The sequence below is a fragment of the Alosa sapidissima genome, chromosome 6 (genome assembly GCF_018492685.1).
Source record: "Alosa sapidissima isolate fAloSap1 chromosome 6, fAloSap1.pri, whole genome shotgun sequence".
In the NCBI taxonomy this organism is placed as follows: domain Eukaryota; kingdom Metazoa; phylum Chordata; class Actinopteri; order Clupeiformes; family Clupeidae; genus Alosa; species Alosa sapidissima.
In genome coordinates, this window is record NC_055962.1 from 30,342,553 (window position 1) to 30,360,868 (window position 18,316).

The window sequence follows — 18,316 nt, forward strand, 5'->3', positions numbered from 1 at the left end:
TTGGCGAATCAGAAAGCGCTAAGTGGTATGACATCATTTTAGCGGGTAGTTTGTCTTTTGTCCCACTGTTCGCGGGAAGGGGATTTCGCACATTTAGCAAGCGGTACTTCGCGGGCCAGACATCTCCAATCTTTCTAACTTGTGATCATAATTCTGTGAGTTTTAAAGAATGTTGTTTCGCGCCTTGGTTGACAGAGGAGTCAGCAAACGAAAATGCAATGGTAAGTGATCAGTGACTTAGTTTAACGTTAACGTTGTGTATGTGTCGTAGACTACTTCTTTACCAGTTTCGTCTGGTAGTTGAGTGACCAGTTAGCTGACCATCGAGTGCTAGCAAATTACCTGACTGCATAATAAATATAATTTAGACTAGTTGATGCATTGCATGGTATAGTTATATTTGTCACGCTTTGAAGATGTTGCTGTTGCATGGATGTAATCTAAGCTAATATTTAATGTAACACGGATTTAAATGTGTAGCAGCTAATGTTAACATGAGTCACGACGAGCCAAAGGAATTTAACGTTAACGTTAGCTGTCTGAACCCTACTAAAAAGAAAACTGAAATTGGATTCTCCGATCCAACATAACAGTAGTCTACTTTAATTGATGACGGGGATCTCTCAATATTAAAATTGAATATGTGCTCTAATGTCATATATTTGTTAACGTTACTTAGAACGTTTTGTTTTGGCTGGAAAGTTAACGCTAGATTCAGAGGACTAGTAGGCTAACGTAACAGCTGTGTTGGCGGGACTCTGCGCTGGGTGGCTTCCTAGTTCTCTGCTTGTTAAGGATCACCTATTTGCTTTAGGTTTCTACCCGGAATATCCACTTTCACCATTGCTGGAAGGCTATCAGTGCGCCCGACAAGATGAGCACATTTCCTATGGAAATTTGGGCAATGTGGTGCCGCCTTTTGGGTGCAGCTTTTCATCAGGTAACGTTAAAATGGTGACACTTCACTGCATATTCATTGTTTGTGGCTCATGTATTTGTGTTGCTCTTCTGCTCTCTGACGTTGCTACCCCATATTTTCCATGTGAACTTTCTATAGCGCGAGATCTACAGAATGTATTGGCAGTGGCCAACGAGGATGGAATCGTTAGGCTGTACAATACAGAAAACCGACAAGCTCCAATCTTGAAAGGTAACATGAAACATCTTGATAAATATTCTTCTTGGTACACTGATAACCAGCGTCCTGTGTTCAACCCCCAGTTAGTTTTGGCTGTTTGGGCCTTTGAGTGTATAATCAAGTGGGTGGGGCCTATATGAAGTTCTTGGACCAGAATGTTTATATTTATTGTTGTGTTGGTCATTTCCTTCAGAGTGGATGGCACATGACAATGCAATCTTTGATGTTGCGTGGGTACCAGGAGAGGCCAGTCTGGTAAATAAATTTAAAGTTCTGCTAATGAAGAATGATTGGATAGGGTGTGTGCATGAGGGATATGTGTGTGTGTCTGAGAACAGCAGAAGTATGAATGAAGGGGGAAAAATATATAAAAAGACAACCTCCAAAAAGACTGTAATACTGAATGTTGCAATGGTAGACCTAAATGTACAAATTATTTGATGTAAAGCCATGATCTGGTCATACGCCTTGTAAGTTTGTGTTGTAAAAATAATAATAATAAAAACAAATCAAATAAATAAAGTTCTGCTTATGCAACCTGATCTCAAATTTAGTAATAGTGTCTACTACCCATTAGCAGAGTTGTCCTTTGGTCTTGGTGGACTGTAAATTGTACCATGTGTTAATTTGTTCTTGGAAAATCAGTTTGCAAGCTATTATACATTACTTTACATCAGTGTACAAACTAAACAAAAGAATACTTACAAAGGCGTCCACAAGATTTTTACAAAAGTGTCCTTATTGTCATCTGTCCTGCAGGTTACTGCATCAGGGGACCAGTCTGCTCGCCTGTGGGATGTGAAGAGTGGAGACCTGCTAGGAAGCTTCAAGGGACACCAGTGCAGCCTAAAATCTGTTGCCTTTTCTAAACAGGAGAAAGGTAATTGCCATTCACATACACAAGCATGTACACTTTCAGGGGGGTATTCCAAGTACGTGGTTTAGTGACAAACCTGGCTAAGTTAACTCCTAGTAAGTGGTAAACCTCCTAATAGAAGAGCTGTTTGGCTTCATTCTCCTATCAAAACAATGCCATAGGGCTCTTGTAGGCGGTTTACCACTTACTCTGAGTTAACTTACCCAGGTTTGCCACTAAACCACGTACATGGAATACCCCCGCTGGTTAATTGTGTTGCAATGAATTTTGTTTTTGTTTGACCCCTCAAGTAAGACACTCATGAATGAGAATGATATTGCATTGACAACTCTCCTTGCTGTATCAGAAGCACTAAATTGCTCAGCTCACATGTCCTTTCTTTCTCTATCTCCCTGCAGCGGTGTTCTGCACTGGAGGTCGTGATGGCAATATTATGCTTTGGGACACAAGGTGCAGTAAGAAAGGTAAGAGACAGGGCTTCAACACCAGAAACAGTGTCACATACACGTCTGTTCTTTCTTACTTTCAGTGACATGTATAAAAACACTATAAGACAGAAAATAGCAATCACTGTAGTGAAAATAAACCACTATTTTAGACCCATTTAAAAAGTATAAAGCTCAATATTGTGTGTAGCTTATGCCATGATGGATTTTGGTTTAATTATAGTTATATGTATAGTGTATATATATTATATGTATAGTGCTGTGCTGCAGTTATTTCATCTACAAACATCCCATAGGGAGATGGAGTATAACCGTGTTTATTTCTACCTCAGATGGTTTCTACAGACAAGTGAAACAAATCAGCGGCGCTCACAACAGAAACAAAGCGGACCCGTCCAAGACGCCCAAATCCAAGAAGAGAGTGCAATGCCAGCGAGTGGCTGTGAGTGGTGCTATAACAGCAAATTTGACTTTGAGACTTTGTGCACTACACTATATTATAGCAGCAACTGTTGCACATTATTCATCTGGGGAATCAAGGCTCTAATTATTTCTGTCAATTTGTTCAATAAGCATATGCACAGTAGTGTGACACAAAAAAGAGGCATTTGACAGATTAGCAGGACTTTCCTGGGAAAATTAGACTTGAATCATGTGTATGACTAAGGGAAGCCTGAATGATGTGTCTGCATTTGGAAAGCCTGATTGATGTGTGTGACTGAGCAGTTTGGAGGACGTGAGGCTGATTGTTTACGCTGTACTCTTGCTGAATCTCACTGCTGACTGTCTCTTCTCAGGATAACCAACAGAGCGTGACTGTAGTGCTGTTTCGTGATGAGCACACTCTGATATCATCAGGTGCTGTAGACAGGTAAGAGTAGAGCACTCCTTTGAAGTTTCATCACCCACCACTTCTGAAGTTCTTACCGTTTGTGTTTGTAGTTTTTAAGTCACAATTATTAAATGGGTGTTTAATTTTTCCACTGTTTGTAGAACAATCAAGATGTGGGACTTAAGGAAGAGCTACACGGCATATCACCACGAGCCTGTCCCTCTACAGGTGTATGTGTACCCCGGCTCCAGCACTCGCAAGCTTGGTGAGTGTCCCAGATGACTCGCTTAAATAAACACTGTTGTTGTACTCACGCATAAGTAAGAATGTGCAAACGTGTGACATTGAGCATGTTTTCATGCCGGGAATAAACCGCTTTGAATCCGTTTATTGCCCAAATTCTGTTTATGTCAATATTCCGTTTGACCTGTTTACATGCAAGTAGAATGTCACATTTTGAGCCTTTTTCCTGTTTACAATACATAACATGTTTCGCCATGATTAGGAAAATGTGTGAGACAATTGGTTAATTTTATCCTAATTCTGTGCGAATTGAGCATGCGCAGGCCTACAACACTCTTCCTTCTGAGAGCATATTCCGTTAAGGTGTTTTTATGACCCAATATTCTGTTTAAAACAGGCATATGCTAGGATGTGCAAACAGTTTATTAGTAAACCGAATATGGCCTTTTTCGGTTTATTTCAATCAGAATAAGGTGTTTACAAGACACACGCATATTCAGTTTATTCCCAATAAAGTGATTCGAAACCGTTTTTTGGCTGCATGGAATCGTGCTCATTGTGAGGGCTTAATACAACCCTTTGCTCTTCTGAGAAAGAAAAGGGTTGTCATACAAGTACATCACAAATACATCAGTTAGACTAAAGAATCCTGTGTGCCTGTTATATTAGTGACTCATTTCAGAAGATGAGCTGTAGGCTGCATGTGAGTGTTGTCTAGTTCTTATGGACCACAGTTTATCATTTTCTTCCTCCATTTGGATATATGTACTAGGAAACCAGGCAATAAACAAGTAGCTCATTTCAAGATAATTTTGTCCTTAAGCCTTATGAACTCTGCATGTGTAATTATGTGTCGCATTTGCAGGCTTCTCAGGGCTTGCGTTGGACTCCACATGTTCCAACCTATTTGCCAACTGCACTGATGACAATATTTACATGTTCAACGTTAGTGGCCTGAAAACAACACCAGGTAAGGAAAAAATTAAATGAAATGAGAGAATAATTCATTCTTGTAGTTATATCATGCATGTTTCAAAAGTTGAAACAGCTTTGTAGTAAGTGACCAACATGTTTTTATAGTGGACTTGACAAGGTGGCAAATGTGTGTGTTACCTCAGCATTGCAATATGTGGCGCAATATAGCTTTTAATTTATGTAGCCAGGTATGTTCATGGTTGGCCTCACACAAAATGTGTAATTTTATTTGGCCTCCACTAATTTATTGCAGTATAAATCTGATTAGAAATGCTGAAGGCCGCAGTGACTTCTGTAAATGGACAGATTATTAGTGAGCTTAACCTGCAGTATGATTCCAGAAGACTGATCAAATCACTTTGTACAGTGTATAATATAGGATGTTGCAAAGGTTAAATAAACTGGTGAAATGGTGGTGGAAAGGGGAAATTAATGTAACAGTGCAACAACTCTACAATCTACAGAATAGTCATAATAGGGCATAACTCGGTATTCACTGGGCAGTACATTGACCGTTCCAGATTGGGTATATTCTGTTCCTACAAGAGCCACAGGGTAAGATTGTACCATGGCATCTGAGCCGTCAACCTGTTGTCAAACTGGGAATGTCGAACAGCCGGGAAATTCTCCAGTAGCACATCATGTTTGTAACCTCAAGTGGATGTGCTCGCAGAAAACAATGTGTTCCAAGCCAAACACCATTATAAGTACACGCTGGCAAAGCAGGCCCTCTGTGTTAACGTGACAGAATAAATAAACAAATTAACCTTTAATGCTATTACAAGACCATTTGTCTTCAGAAAAGGATTCATGAAGGACTCACCACTGACATTTAAATGCAACATTAATGAAATAAAATGGTATTGTGTTCTTTTTCAAGCTGGCTCTGGCTACATTTTTGTATTTTTCTGTTCAGTGGCGATTTTCAGTGGCCACCGCAATTCCTCATTCTACGTGAAATCCAGTGTCAGCCCTGACAACCAGTTCCTGGCCAGCGGTTCCAGTGACCACAACGCTTACATCTGGAAGGTTAGGCCCCTTCTTTTTTTTATCTGTGACCATACCTAGAAGTGTTATTTCAGGCGTGGGTTAGGATGAATGGAGGAGGCATAAAAGATGATGGGGGGGGGGGGGGGGGGTCATGCGGAGAACTGTCCCCTTGCTGGTCCTAGTGTCTCTTCCATTTTTTGTCTTCCAAGAACTGCCCTCCAGGGAAGTTATCCCTGAGTCTGTTAACGTGTGCAGGCCTGAGAAACCCTTGGGAAGCTTGTCTGGCTGCCTGAGCTCCATGCACTCCTGTTCAGCCTGGCTGAAACATGTTGGTTCACGGGAACAGTGCTCTGTGCAGCTTCACACATTTTTTTTTTTTGTCAGTTGTGTAACCTCGCTGTGACCTTTTTTTGCTCCAGATATCTGAGCCAAACCAGGCTCCCATGATGCTTCAGGGCCACAGTCAAGAAGTCACCTCGGTGGCGTGGTGTCCCACGGACTTCACAAAGGTAACTCACTGATAGCTTTTTCTTTTCTTTTCGAGTGTGCTTGGCTTTTTTTCTTTTTTACCATGGTCAGTGAAGGTTTGAAATTCAGACAATCGTCCTTACACAGCATTGCAATTGGTGCAGTCATGGTCATCGGAAGAATGACATGTGAGTGGGACAAATTATGTGGAGTGTGGGGTTTTTCCCCCTGATGTCATTTTAACTGAGTAGATGTCATTTTCAGTATTCATGTGCATTTTAACAGGTGGCCCACTGGAGTAGGGAGACACTTAGTTCCGTTCAGTCATACATCCTGACTTCAGAGCAAGCTAACCTACTGGCTGAGCTGAGCATTCTCCCTAGAATGACAGAAATTATGCTGTGTTTGGGTTTAAACTCACATAGCCTACTGTTGCCTTAACGTTAACTGAAGTATCCCAGTTTTGCCCCTAAACAGGCTACCACCGGTCATGGCCAGTTAAATCTAGAAAGCAGAGATACGTCCACTCTCTTCCATGACATTAAGGTTGATGTTAGCGTTTTTTTGTTGCCTATAAAACGGCAGGTAGGCATAGACTACTTCTGTTACCATAACTAGGCAGCTGTTGCCAGGTAACATATGTAGCATACAGCTTCTAAAATGGCTAAAGTAAAATGTATGGTCCTAACTTATTTTTAAAAAGTGAGTGGGACTTGTCCGGGACCCTCTCTGATATAATGGTTTTGATGCAAATGAGTACAATTCATCAAATGATTCCTGATAAAACTGCTTGTGTGAATGTCCTGTACATTGGTGTTGGAGTAGGTGTCACATCTTCTCTTCTCATTATACACATTGTTAGCTATTCTTGTGATATCACCTGAAATAAAGGTGACTGATCTGGAGAGTGTGTGTGTGCACCGGATAATCTCGTCTAGTTCTCTTGTCAGATTGTTTCCTGTTCCGATGACAACACTATCCGTATCTGGAGGATAAACCGCGGTGAAGATGGAGCGCGCTCCACCGTTGGCGAGGCGAACCTCGTGGGGTGGGCGTGTCCCAAAGTGAAATCAACAAGTCCTGTTCATCCTGGTGAGTCGTAAAAGATGGAAAGGGGATGTATGTTTAGCTGGAGGTAGGGTGACCACCCGTCCCGCGTAGCGCGTGCGCGTACAGCATTTGAAGCCCAATTCATGCGTCCCGCAAATTGAGACGGTCACGCATTAACCAATGCTTGCTTAAAAAAAAAACAGTTGGTCGCTCTATGTCCTGTAGCCGGTTGCACCAGTTGAACGTAAGTTCCATCTTAGCTTAGTTCTAACGTAAACTGGCACTACGTTGAAGTTTACGAGCTAATAAAATTTATCGGGTTCCACCACGCTAAATAGTTTCAACAGAACACTAAGTTATGACTTAAATTACACACTAACTTACACCCCCCTCTCCCTAGGTGTAAGGTCTGTCATAGGTGATTTGTTAACATGGTTTTCTCATTTAAATGGTGGGAATGTTACATTTAACAAAGTATAAGTCGAGAAGAGTTACATACGCAACCCGATTACACACATTTAATTTACTTGAGCGGTGTTGGAATGATGTTTGTATTCACTGGAAATAATATGGACCTAGCAGTAGCCTACAAATAGGCTACCAAACATCTACCTATCATTATCACACAAAGCATACATTTCATTGCTGTGGACTGATCTGTTATCAGAGATTTCATTAGCCATATTTACATTACATTACATTACATTACATTACATTTGGCTGACGCTTTTTAACCAAAGCGACTAACAACATGGTAAACAGTAAGTTTTAGAACAATTCTCACAATTTTAGGACAGTTTAAAAAAACATTAGAGTACAGTAAGAATAAGTGCGTCGGTGAGTGCTGTTTTTAAGTTACTTGTCAGTTTAAAATGGCTGGTGAGTGCTAGGATCAGTAAGACTTGTTGTAAGTGTTGCTATGAGAGTAGATGTTCTCTAAAGAGCTGGGTCTTCAGGAGTTTTTTGAAAGTGGAAAAGGATGTCCCTGATATTTGAAAGAGTGTTAATGTTACCGTTACCTTCACTAACGTTAAAGGAGAATTCCGGTGTGGAAATGCATGGATTCCAGTTTCTTCCAGTAGCAGCAACTGGAATCCATGCATTTCCACTGAATTATTTTTGGAATCTGATCCCTTATCATACCTGTTCATTCTTACTCGTTGCTCGACTTATCGTGACTAAATTCAAGATGGCTGCAAACGCTAAACTTCGTGAAGATACTGTCTGTATAAATCGTCTTGTAAGTAAACTACCAGTGCTTTTTCAAAGTTCTCAATGTCTCGGAAGTCTACCAATGAAGTGTGGAGATACATTGAGCCACGTAAATGGGTGTAAAACAGTGATTTATTTGCATGGCTAGCCCGATGCCGAAGCACCACTATTGAAAAAGCTGTTGGTAGCATCGGCTAACTAGCGCCAGATTTTGGAGTGCAGGGGACAAGCCGAGATGGGCTATGAGACATACGTTCACACTCGGTATCATGTTTCAATACACTTTAGGTCAATATCACTCCGGAATTCTCCTTTAACGTTAGCTATCCACTGCATAGCCTACGTTAGACCAAGTGGTGGCTGAAATATTCCCAAAGCACATATGCAACAAAATAAAGTCTGTTATTTACAAATACAGGGTTATTTTATTCCATACAACAAAGTAATTGCGGAGGAAGTCAAACCCAAATGTGGCTTTATCATACATTATTTACAGTGAACGTTAACGTTACCCAGAACACTGAACAGTTTTTTTCCCCTGCGCTTTTTTTAACTGTTCCTGTGGTGTTGAGCAACTACAATTTTTCTTTACAAACTTATTGAATTTCCCCTTGGGGATCAATAAAGCATCCATCCATCCATATAATTTACTTAAATTGTAATGAAAAATAAATCAAATTAAATAGCTAAAGTAAATCGTAAGTGGAAGGGCACATCTGTCAATTCATTGAATGTTCAAAGTATAATGAATCATCAGCAATTAGGCTACACATGTTTAGGGGAATAGGGCATTATTAATATACCATAGAATAGAATATAGAATGTCTTCATTTCGTTGTACCTGTGACAATGACGAATAAAGTGCATTCCTTGTTCAGTGCAAAAGTAGCAATAAATAAGTAAACAGCCATGTAAGGTGGTATGTGCTAGAAATGGGTAAACCAATGAGTCTGCCCATGAGGTGGGGGCAACGCCGCGCCAGGCAGTGTCCCACATTGTCCCTCAGAAACATACCCTTTGTCCCCCCTTGGGCTTATTAGCAGGTGGTCACCCTAACTGGAGGATTACTCAATTATCTCACAAACTCACTTTTAACACTTTTCTTGCACTGGATGTTGTCATTTTCGAAGCTTTTGTAACTATGGAAAGGTATTGGGTGCTTACAGTTAATTATTTAGTTAAGTAGCAGCTATTTATTTATTTATTAAATTGCCATTAAAGCTTTAAATGGCACATACTGAGGTGTAAACGTCATACAACAACCTTGGCGTAATGTTCGCGCTCTCTTTCTGTGTCTTTCCCTGTCAGGTACTTTGAATAAGTGTGAACTCACCCCAGCCAAGAGTCCTCGCACAGACAGCCTTGGGCCCCTGGCCTCCCCCCAGCCAGCTGCCTGCGCCCCGAGTGGAGCTGACCTCCCTCTCCCGTCCAGCACCCCTGGCCCGCTGGGACACAAAGCCTTCACCCCTCCCCGAAAACCCCCCTCCAGCGCCTCCATTCGCCAGTGGCTCTCCCGCACCCCCGGGTCCCCTGGCGGATCCCCTGCCGATCAGCTCACCCCGCCGCTCAGGAAGGTGCTCAGCCCATGCCCCCAGAGCCCACAGCCTCGCCTGGGCGCGCCGTCGCCACCCGAACGCCGTGCCAAGCGTCGCCTGGAGACGACCGCAGACGGGGATGCCTGCTGCCGTGACGAGGGGTTGTGCGGCTGCGTGTCGGAACTCAACCCGACGGCAAAGAGAGGCCGGATCCAGGGCTTCGGGGAGAGCGGCCCTGGTGTGGCCCAAAGAGGTGAGGCCCGAGACGGGGTGGAGAGGGCAGATGAGCCCTCCGCCGTGGACCTGGAGGGGAAGCAAGGGTCCGGTTCACACTCGGAGGCGGATAAGGAGAACAGCTCCTCGCTTGCAGCTGGTTGGCTGACCGTTATGGGACGGGCACAGCAGAAAGGACACGGCACACTCTCGCCCTCTTCCAGAAGTCCCGGCTTGGGAAAGAGACAGGAGAAACGGACACCGGCCTCTCCGGTAAGTGCCCAAACACACAGTCAGTCACACTACCAAATACATTCCAAGCACCTCCTCTTCCTTCTTTGATACATTCTACTATTCACATGGCAGTCGTCAAGCCATAATTATGCACACAATTCATACTCGCTCATATCTTAACCTTGTCCTCTAGCCCCAAAAAGTTGGTCACTTTTTTGTATCTCTTCTATCCTCACTCATCCTGTATTTCTGTGTTTAGTTAAAAGTGTGAGTTGTTGCAATGCTGCTTTGTGTGAAGTGAGAATGTGTTTGTGACGATTCATTCACGGACTTAGACCTTAGGGGGTACATCAAGATTCAATTTCAATTTTCAATTTAATTTCACTTATAGAGCGCCAAAAAATTACACATGTCTCATGGCGCTTTACAGAGTGTTAAAACATTCAGAGAGAGCCCATGAGTAACAGAGGCGAGGAAAAACTCCCTAGAATTGGAGATGCATGTAGGAAGAAACCTCGAGCAGATCCACGTCTCAAGCGCCTGACCCATCTGCCTAGGGTCAGTTACAGGGCAGTAAGTATGTGTATACATGATAAATGAGGTTAGGTGTGGAGAATAGAACATGGTGTTTAAAGTCACCTGAGGTATATGTTACAAAGAGGATTCACAGAAACACTCTTAAGCTTTTGCTGGTTTTTGACCCCTCTATTCTCTGACCACAGACCCTGCGCTCTCCTCAATCCATGAGAAAGATCTCCTCCTACTTCCACAAGAGGACTCCAGAATGATCTTACACAGACTCTTCCAGGGAGAGGACACTTTTCTATGGGACTCTTGGATAATGTACACAAGTTATGTTTATCATTTTATTCAAGGAACACACTATGTACCTCACATACAAGGTGTTCCTGTTTTTTTTTGTTTTTTTTTTATTCCGTGTCTCCTGATGTATGTATTGTATATTTTAAGTGGGCAGGGGTGATTTGAATCCAAAAGATAAATTCTCTAAGTTGTATGTCTTGCTTTTTTTTTTTTTGCATGGCTTTGTATCTAATATGGTGTGTTGTGTGAAGTTGGTGTGGTTTGAATGTGCACATGTAAAAAAAAATGAAAGCCTCTTCGCCTGTATACATTTTTATATGTAATTTGATCATTTGATAGTGAATATTGTTGCAGTGTTGTACAAGGTCATTTGTGTATATGTACATATCTCACTGTGTATATTGACCAAAGCTGTCTTGGAAAAACTCTTAACGTTATAAATAAATGCAAGCACTTTGGTTTGCACACTACCTTTTCTCAGTCGGTCATTGTTAACTAATGTACGACTATTACTGCACTGTTTGGTGTATGCTGTGTCACAGGACTCTGGGCCACGGTGTGCCAGCTGTTACCTCTTCGAAAGGCAAGCCCTACTGAAATCAACTTTGAAAGACATTCCACCCCAAAAATCAAACAGCAGTAATACAGGTGACTAAAATTATGGCTTTGCCCCCACCCCCAGAAAGTGACTGATCATGCTAATTTGAAGTACATTGATGTACACCATTTTGTTTGGGGAATAAAGCAGAGGATGAGGAAACTGAAATGCAAACTTTATACAGATGGTCCTGAAGTTATCAATGTGCTTATTGTAGCAGGATGATCCTATAACTCAGACTATTGTGGGGAATAACTGCACAATTTTGGCATCCTTAAAAGGAGTTCACAGACGAAGTTGTTCAAGCTGCCAGGGTATTTAATAGGCCACACTTTTTTTTTTTTTTTAAAAAGGCGGTGATTGCAATCATTCGTTATTAGTCCACCTTAATTATTTATTATTGTATGTTAACGATGGCAATTTGACTTTTTTTTACCCACTATCCAATATCCGTAGTAAACCAACTAGCCAACGATTACACCTAACTAGACAACTTGCGTGAGAGAACCAGAAAATCCATTATGTACAGTAATACCTACATCTTTTTTCTCTTAGCAAACTTTCTTTGAGAATGACATTGTCATGCAGCTCCTCAGTTTCTATTGGACAACGCATTTCGTAGCCCATCGAGATTGGATATTGTTGCCGCCCATCAATGACGCATTGTGACACAAGTACAGAATGTTATTCAACGTCGAGGAGACGCTCTACAGCTGTTTATGATTCTTCGGCATGGACGGTACACTCACCTCACCTGCACGGATATGAACCTACTTTCCCGGCCAATTAAGCTTTTGTGGTGAAGATAAGCCGTGGACATTAAAGTATACGGTTTAATATGACAGTTAGAGTGCTATACTTGTGATAGGTTAGCTGGTACAGTTGCGCGTTTTAGTAAAGCAGCTGAACAACTTGTCAACATTCTGTTCTATGCTGGAACGGGATGACGCGGCATCAGAAAGCAGAATTCTCACCATTGGAGCATGTGTTACAATGTAACGTCTGAGATGTCGAGGCTACTTTGTTGCTATTTAATATAGGCTACTGGTGAAACTACTTGCATTCATTTTTTGCCTTCACGGAAACGGTATATTAAGCCGACACAGAAACCTGTAGATTGTTCGGAAATGACAACGCAACTAAGTCTGACTAACGTTAACTGACAACTTGACTCTCGGTTCCTTGCTTTGGTTCCTATTTTGGGAATATTCGATGGTTTATTGTACCGATGTCATTGGATGACTTTACCACTCTATACGGTTAATTTTGTAAACAGTCCAGCTAGCTGCCAGCGGCCAAAGAGATGCGGGCTCTTGGAAGAAACTGTTAAAAAGAACACAGAAGACAAGGGGACACCGTCTAACCAGTGTGCCCCTGTATTTTCTCTTGAAAAGCCTGCTGATAGTCCTCAAACAGCTAATCCTTTCTTGGAAAGCTGAACCTAGCCGTCTGCCGCACTTGTCAAAAATAATTCACAGTGAATGAATCAAAATGTCGGCTATCACCGCGTCTGAGAAAGTGGACGGATTCACCCGAAAGTCGATGAGGAAGGCCCAGAAACAGAAGAAATCTCAAGGCTCATCCCAGTTTCGGACTCAGAGCGCCTGCCTTGAGCTTTCCACCCTTCCTCAGCTCAAAGGTAAGAGGATGAATGGTTCTTGAAATAGTCGTGCTAGCCTACTACAACAGTGTCTTGTCGGTAACCTGCGAGGTCCGGGCATTGTGATATGCATCGCATCCAAACCAGCTAGCCAGCAGTGCCACTGCTACTGATATTTTTGCAGTTTCATTATATCTCTCATGAATTCACACGCTTTCCACAGACACCTGTTGTAGTTGTCCTGGGTAGACCATTTTGCGATGACTGTAAAGTGGTGACTTATTAATTAAACGCCACAAAGCTAGGCCTGGCACGTTTGAGGTCTTGTCTTAAGTTTCATGTCATCGTGTGTATCCACAGGCCTATTAGAAAATCCCAGTCAGCGGTTCTTTGAAAATTGACCAAAATGTTGTCTGCATTTCTTCTGTTCCCACATTCGCGCTCTCAAGTTTGGTGCACTACAGCCTCTCAAGATTCACGTTTCGGCTGCTGAGTATAGACAATCCTAAAGAAATGCTTCCTTGTTTTCGTCCTCTGCCCTGACAAAATATTGGCAAAAATCGAAAGCCAACTTCCCTACACAAAGACAGATGTGTGGTTGCCCCATCATCTGTCTCCAAAGGACTTCCATCTAATTAAACAGACATACTCAGTAGTTCTCAGAGTGGACTATTGGGGTTCTAGGTAGTTGGAGGCTGCCTGCCCATTTTCAAACCATTTGTTGTGATATATAGTGGAGAAACAGCAATGTGTTCTGTGTGGGGGCACATTAAATGCATAATTTATCTGGGTACCTATAGGTGGTCATCAGAAAGACAAGTAGGCTATATTTGACCCTGCAGTTGTGCTGAATTGGAGCAATTGTCGGTGCCTTATGCGGGCAGTAAACTAAGAACGTGCAGGGTTACCCACAGTCCTCTTCACCAACAATAGATGATCAGAATAAATATTTGAATCACAACTTGACCCCCAGTGAAAAGTGAAGGGCACACCTTGCTCTCCCAGAAGCAGAAGAAATCTTTAGGTTTACTCCTCCAGTGTCAGTATACCAGTTACAGGTGACGTTGGCCACCAAGGGAGGAGCTGGAAGAGAGAGTGTGTGTACCAAGCAAATAAATGGACGTGCACGTGAGAGTGTTTGTAGAGGACTGTGTGTGAGGGTAGGTGGGTCTCTGACCTGTAGTTCAGCTTTGCACTGTCTCCTTTGGACAGAGTAAGAGTGATCATTACCTTCTCAGCCTTTGTTCCACCTCTGTTTTTTGTTTTTGTTTTTTTAAAAACACCTCAAAATCAAAACCCCTCTATTTGTGTGTGTGTGTGTGTGTGTTTGTAAGCTACATGCACACACCCATATCAGTGCTTTTACGCTCTTACAAATGGGAGAGGTTTAGGATTCGACCTTTCAGGCCTGAGCTGTGGCTGTTTCTAGCAGGATCCGTGAAGGGTGGTTTGCCGTGGGCTTGTTGATTTCGGCTTGAATGTGGGCAAGTCCGGACACCAGCCTGGTGAAAGAGCTGGGGGAAGGGTGCATGCGCTAAGGCTGTGCCTGTGGCTTGATAAGAAGAAATAATAAGGGACTTAGTACCAGAAACACACGGGTAGATGACTAATACGTTTTCTAGGCAAGCACTCAACACCCCCACTCTTGGTGTATGCAGTGTCTATAACAAACCTAACTGTGTGTGTGTGTGTGTGTGTGTGTGTGTGTGTGTGTGTGTGTGTGTGTGTGTGTGTGTGTGCGCATGTCTGTCTGTCTGAATTTCTTCTCAGTGTTAGACCAGTGATTGCATGTCTGCTCTGTGTTAACTGTTGTAAATCATTACGCCTTTTCTTTGCACAGGGCTGTGAGGTTTAGCTTTGTGTGTGTTTTAAGGAAAGTGTGATTCTGACGTAGTCTGCGGTTTTCGCTGGATAGCTCTGTGGATCTCAGACCTAATCGGTGAACAGAGGTGGATTAGGGTCATTTTGTGTGTGTGTGTGTGTGTGTGTGTGTGTGTGTGTGTGTGTGTTTGTGGAGGAAAGATGTCTGTTCATTCATGGTGTTGTAGCACGTGTTTGAGCTTTAATGCACCCATGGAAATAGTTCCTATGCACTTACTGGTGTGGGGTAGAGGCAGCTTTGATTCCTTGCATCTAAATGCCAGGAGGTTCACTGTGTGTGTGTGTGTGTGTTTGTGTATGAGATCATCTGAATCAGATGATGGATTCTCTAATTCCATTAATGGTTTCTATTTGCTTGGTTTGTTAGCTTAGCATTCCATTTGACCCATAACCTATTGAGCCACATGAGGAATTTCTGTTCAAGAGTGTGAAATTCCCTTGTTTTTTGTCCAGAGACAGGCAGGAAATAAGACACAGCTAGTCATCCTAATATATGGAAGTTGAGGTCTTCCTATGATATAGGTTAGTGTCATCTTGTACGTCTTAACTGCTATTGTTCCCAGGACAGACAATGCCAGTGTCATTTGCAACTTGTTGTCAAACACATTGTTGATTAGAAGTTGATATATTTATAGTTGACTCAGAAGTGAGCAGAAGTTATGTGGAAATGGTAAGCTAGCAATAGGTTGCCGTTTAGCTGACTTGGACAAGGGGGGGAGGGAGGAGTGTATAGGTCTAATTGAGTGCCTGTCACTGCTGATGTGTGGATGCAATTCATAACGTTTTTGTTTCCCTTCAACGAAATTGACAAGCAGCTGTTAGTAGGCTAAGCATGCTAAATTCGACATCCAAACAGTATTCTAACGTTAGCTTTGAGATACTGCTTGATTGCATAAGGGCAATTCCATGCAAAGGTCATCCTTAACATGGAAAAAAAAAAGTTGTGCATACGCAAATCTTCATTTAGGTCTATTTTTATTGTTTGTAACTGATCTGATTGAATTTGATTTACATTTGATTGAATTACACTCTTTTTACATCATAAATATCGTGTGCAACCATACAGAAACAACATTTTTCACATGGTAATATTATACATATTTAAAAAGTGGATAAATGGACCCAAGGTTCAAACAAATTGTGTCATTTGACAAATTCCAGATTGACAAGGGAATGGTAGAGTAATGTCTATGCTCAGCTTGCCTTTAAGAGCACAACTCCTTACATTTGTAAGGCTTTTGTTTTTAAGTCAGCAAGTTCCATGGCCATGTCACATCCATAACGTTTTATAGGAAAAGTTTATGCTACACATACAGTGTTGATGCGACAATGTCCATAGTGTCTGTGCAAAGCTGATTTATATCAATGTAAAGTGTGATGACCAAATTGTGCCCCTTTCTTACTTTTACAAGACTGGAGGCTTTGTTATACCTCAAAGCCGATAAAACGTCTGTTCTAGTGGCATGCCAGTTTCAACGCATTTCACCTTAGTGTTTAGGCCTACAATTGACATTTCAAAGATTATTAGGTTGATCAAAACCACAAGGAGGCCTTGCCTAACTATTAGCAAAACAAACATAATATTTAAATACCTCCAGTGATTAGCCTAGCCATAGCCTATTTTCAAGTGGCCTAATAACGAAAATCTGAGCGATTATCTTCCTGTAACTGTCATACTGTTGTTGTACAGTAACTGGATTATCGTGTTAGCTGGTGAAGATGGCTGACTTTGCAGCTGGAGTTAACATAGCAACCTCCTTCTGTTGCAGATCTGTTCAGCCTGCCGCTCACGTCTGCTTAACACAGTTTAATTTTAAATGTGACGCGATATGCCAGCATTTGAAGTGTCAGGTCCTCTGTAGCTAATACCCACAGAGTAACATTAGTAACGGCAGCAATAAACTAGATGTACCGCATAGCGGTACAAAATATGACCGCCTCTCAGTCCTGCATATTCTCTTCGCAAAAATAAATCACACTTGTCAATTTGTCTCCATCTCCTACTTCTGCTACTGTGCATGTAAATGAGTGTGCATATGTGAGTTTGCTTTTGTTTATAAGAGTGTGTGTGTCTGTGTCTGTGTGTGTGCCTGTGTTTGTGTGTTTATGTGTGTGTGTGTTTCCATGCGCACATGCTTATGCTTGCCTGTGTGTGTGTGTTTACGTGTCTGCATTCATGTGGGTGGGTGTTTGTGTGTGTGTGTGTGCTTGCCTGTCTGTATGTTTTTATGTGTGTGTGTGCTTGCCTGTCTGTATGTGTGCGTGCGTGTGTGCATGTGCGCGTGCATGTACTTTATGTGTGCAAATCACAAATGAGTGGGTATGGGTTAGGTTGATGTGGGCTCTTGAGACTAACATACCATAAATATTTTGTCATCTTGGGTGCAACGGTTCAGGTAGGGCTAGTTATTTAGGGGAGTGGCCACCAAGTTTCATGTTCCCTGCGTTTCAGTAACCCGGGAATCACTGACCAAAATTGAAGACGGTAAAAAAAAAAAAAAAAAAAAAATATATATATATATATTTTTGTCCTGATTCTTCCTGTGGATCTTAGTGGGCACTGAGGAAGCAATAATTTCATCGCTAGTTTTTCATGATTACTATTTCAGTTGTTCATATCAAAATGTTTTATGTAGTTTGTCGAGGACTGGTTCAGACACATCACATCCATAACGTGAAACCGTCACATCCATAACGCCAGTTTTTCCTACATAATGCATTACGAAAATGACGCATAGTTTCAAAAACACACTTTTTGTGTTCATTCAAGTCTCCTTCATGCTACATATATCATAGTTTCGGCAGTTTCCTTCAAAATTCACAGAGTTTGTAGAAAACCTGTAATCTCTTTAATATCACATCCATAACGCTGATAAAATGCCTTGTATTCTTAGGATGAAATTGATTATATGAAATTTGAGGATTTCTCAGTATTCAGAGGACAGAGGTTACATTAAAAGTTATGCAAATTAATTCACTGATACTAATTTTGCCCCAACTCTAAGGCATTTTGTTTACCAATATGAGTTCAATTGTCACATCCATAACGCTGGAACTGCCCTATAACTTAACTTAGTTTAGTCTCTTCAATGTAGCCTACTATGTTGTGATAAGATCTTAGCAGAGTTAACTTTAATGCAGCAGTTTTGAACAAATTTGCGCAGCATGGTCATGATGCTAAGCGGATTTAATAGCAATTTAG

The 18,316-nt window shown here is 41.8% G+C and overlaps 2 protein-coding genes across 2 annotated transcripts in view; both read left to right on the forward strand.

Annotated features, from left to right (window-relative positions):
- Nucleotides 1-73: 73 nt before the first annotated feature.
- Nucleotides 74-11,510, forward strand: dtl (denticleless E3 ubiquitin protein ligase homolog (Drosophila)). Its single transcript, XM_042095438.1, has 15 exons — nt 74-221; nt 815-940; nt 1,058-1,150; nt 1,332-1,393; nt 1,898-2,018; nt 2,414-2,479; nt 2,794-2,903; nt 3,259-3,332; nt 3,455-3,558; nt 4,402-4,506; nt 5,428-5,540; nt 5,921-6,010; nt 6,920-7,061; nt 9,540-10,252; nt 10,936-11,510. Exons 1-15 carry the CDS (start codon nt 170-172, stop codon nt 10,999-11,001), a joined length of 2,037 nt encoding a protein of 678 aa, XP_041951372.1. The 5' UTR covers nt 74-169; the 3' UTR covers nt 11,002-11,510.
- An 811-nt stretch (nt 11,511-12,321) lies between these two features.
- Nucleotides 12,322-18,316, forward strand: part of ppp2r5a (protein phosphatase 2, regulatory subunit B', alpha isoform) — a 79,814-nt gene continuing 73,819 nt past the window's right edge. The window contains exon 1 of the mRNA XM_042095441.1: nt 12,322-13,272. Coding sequence (XP_041951375.1) covers nt 13,125-13,272 — 148 coding nt within the window. The 5' untranslated portion in view covers nt 12,322-13,124. The remainder of the gene's footprint in view (nt 13,273-18,316) is intronic.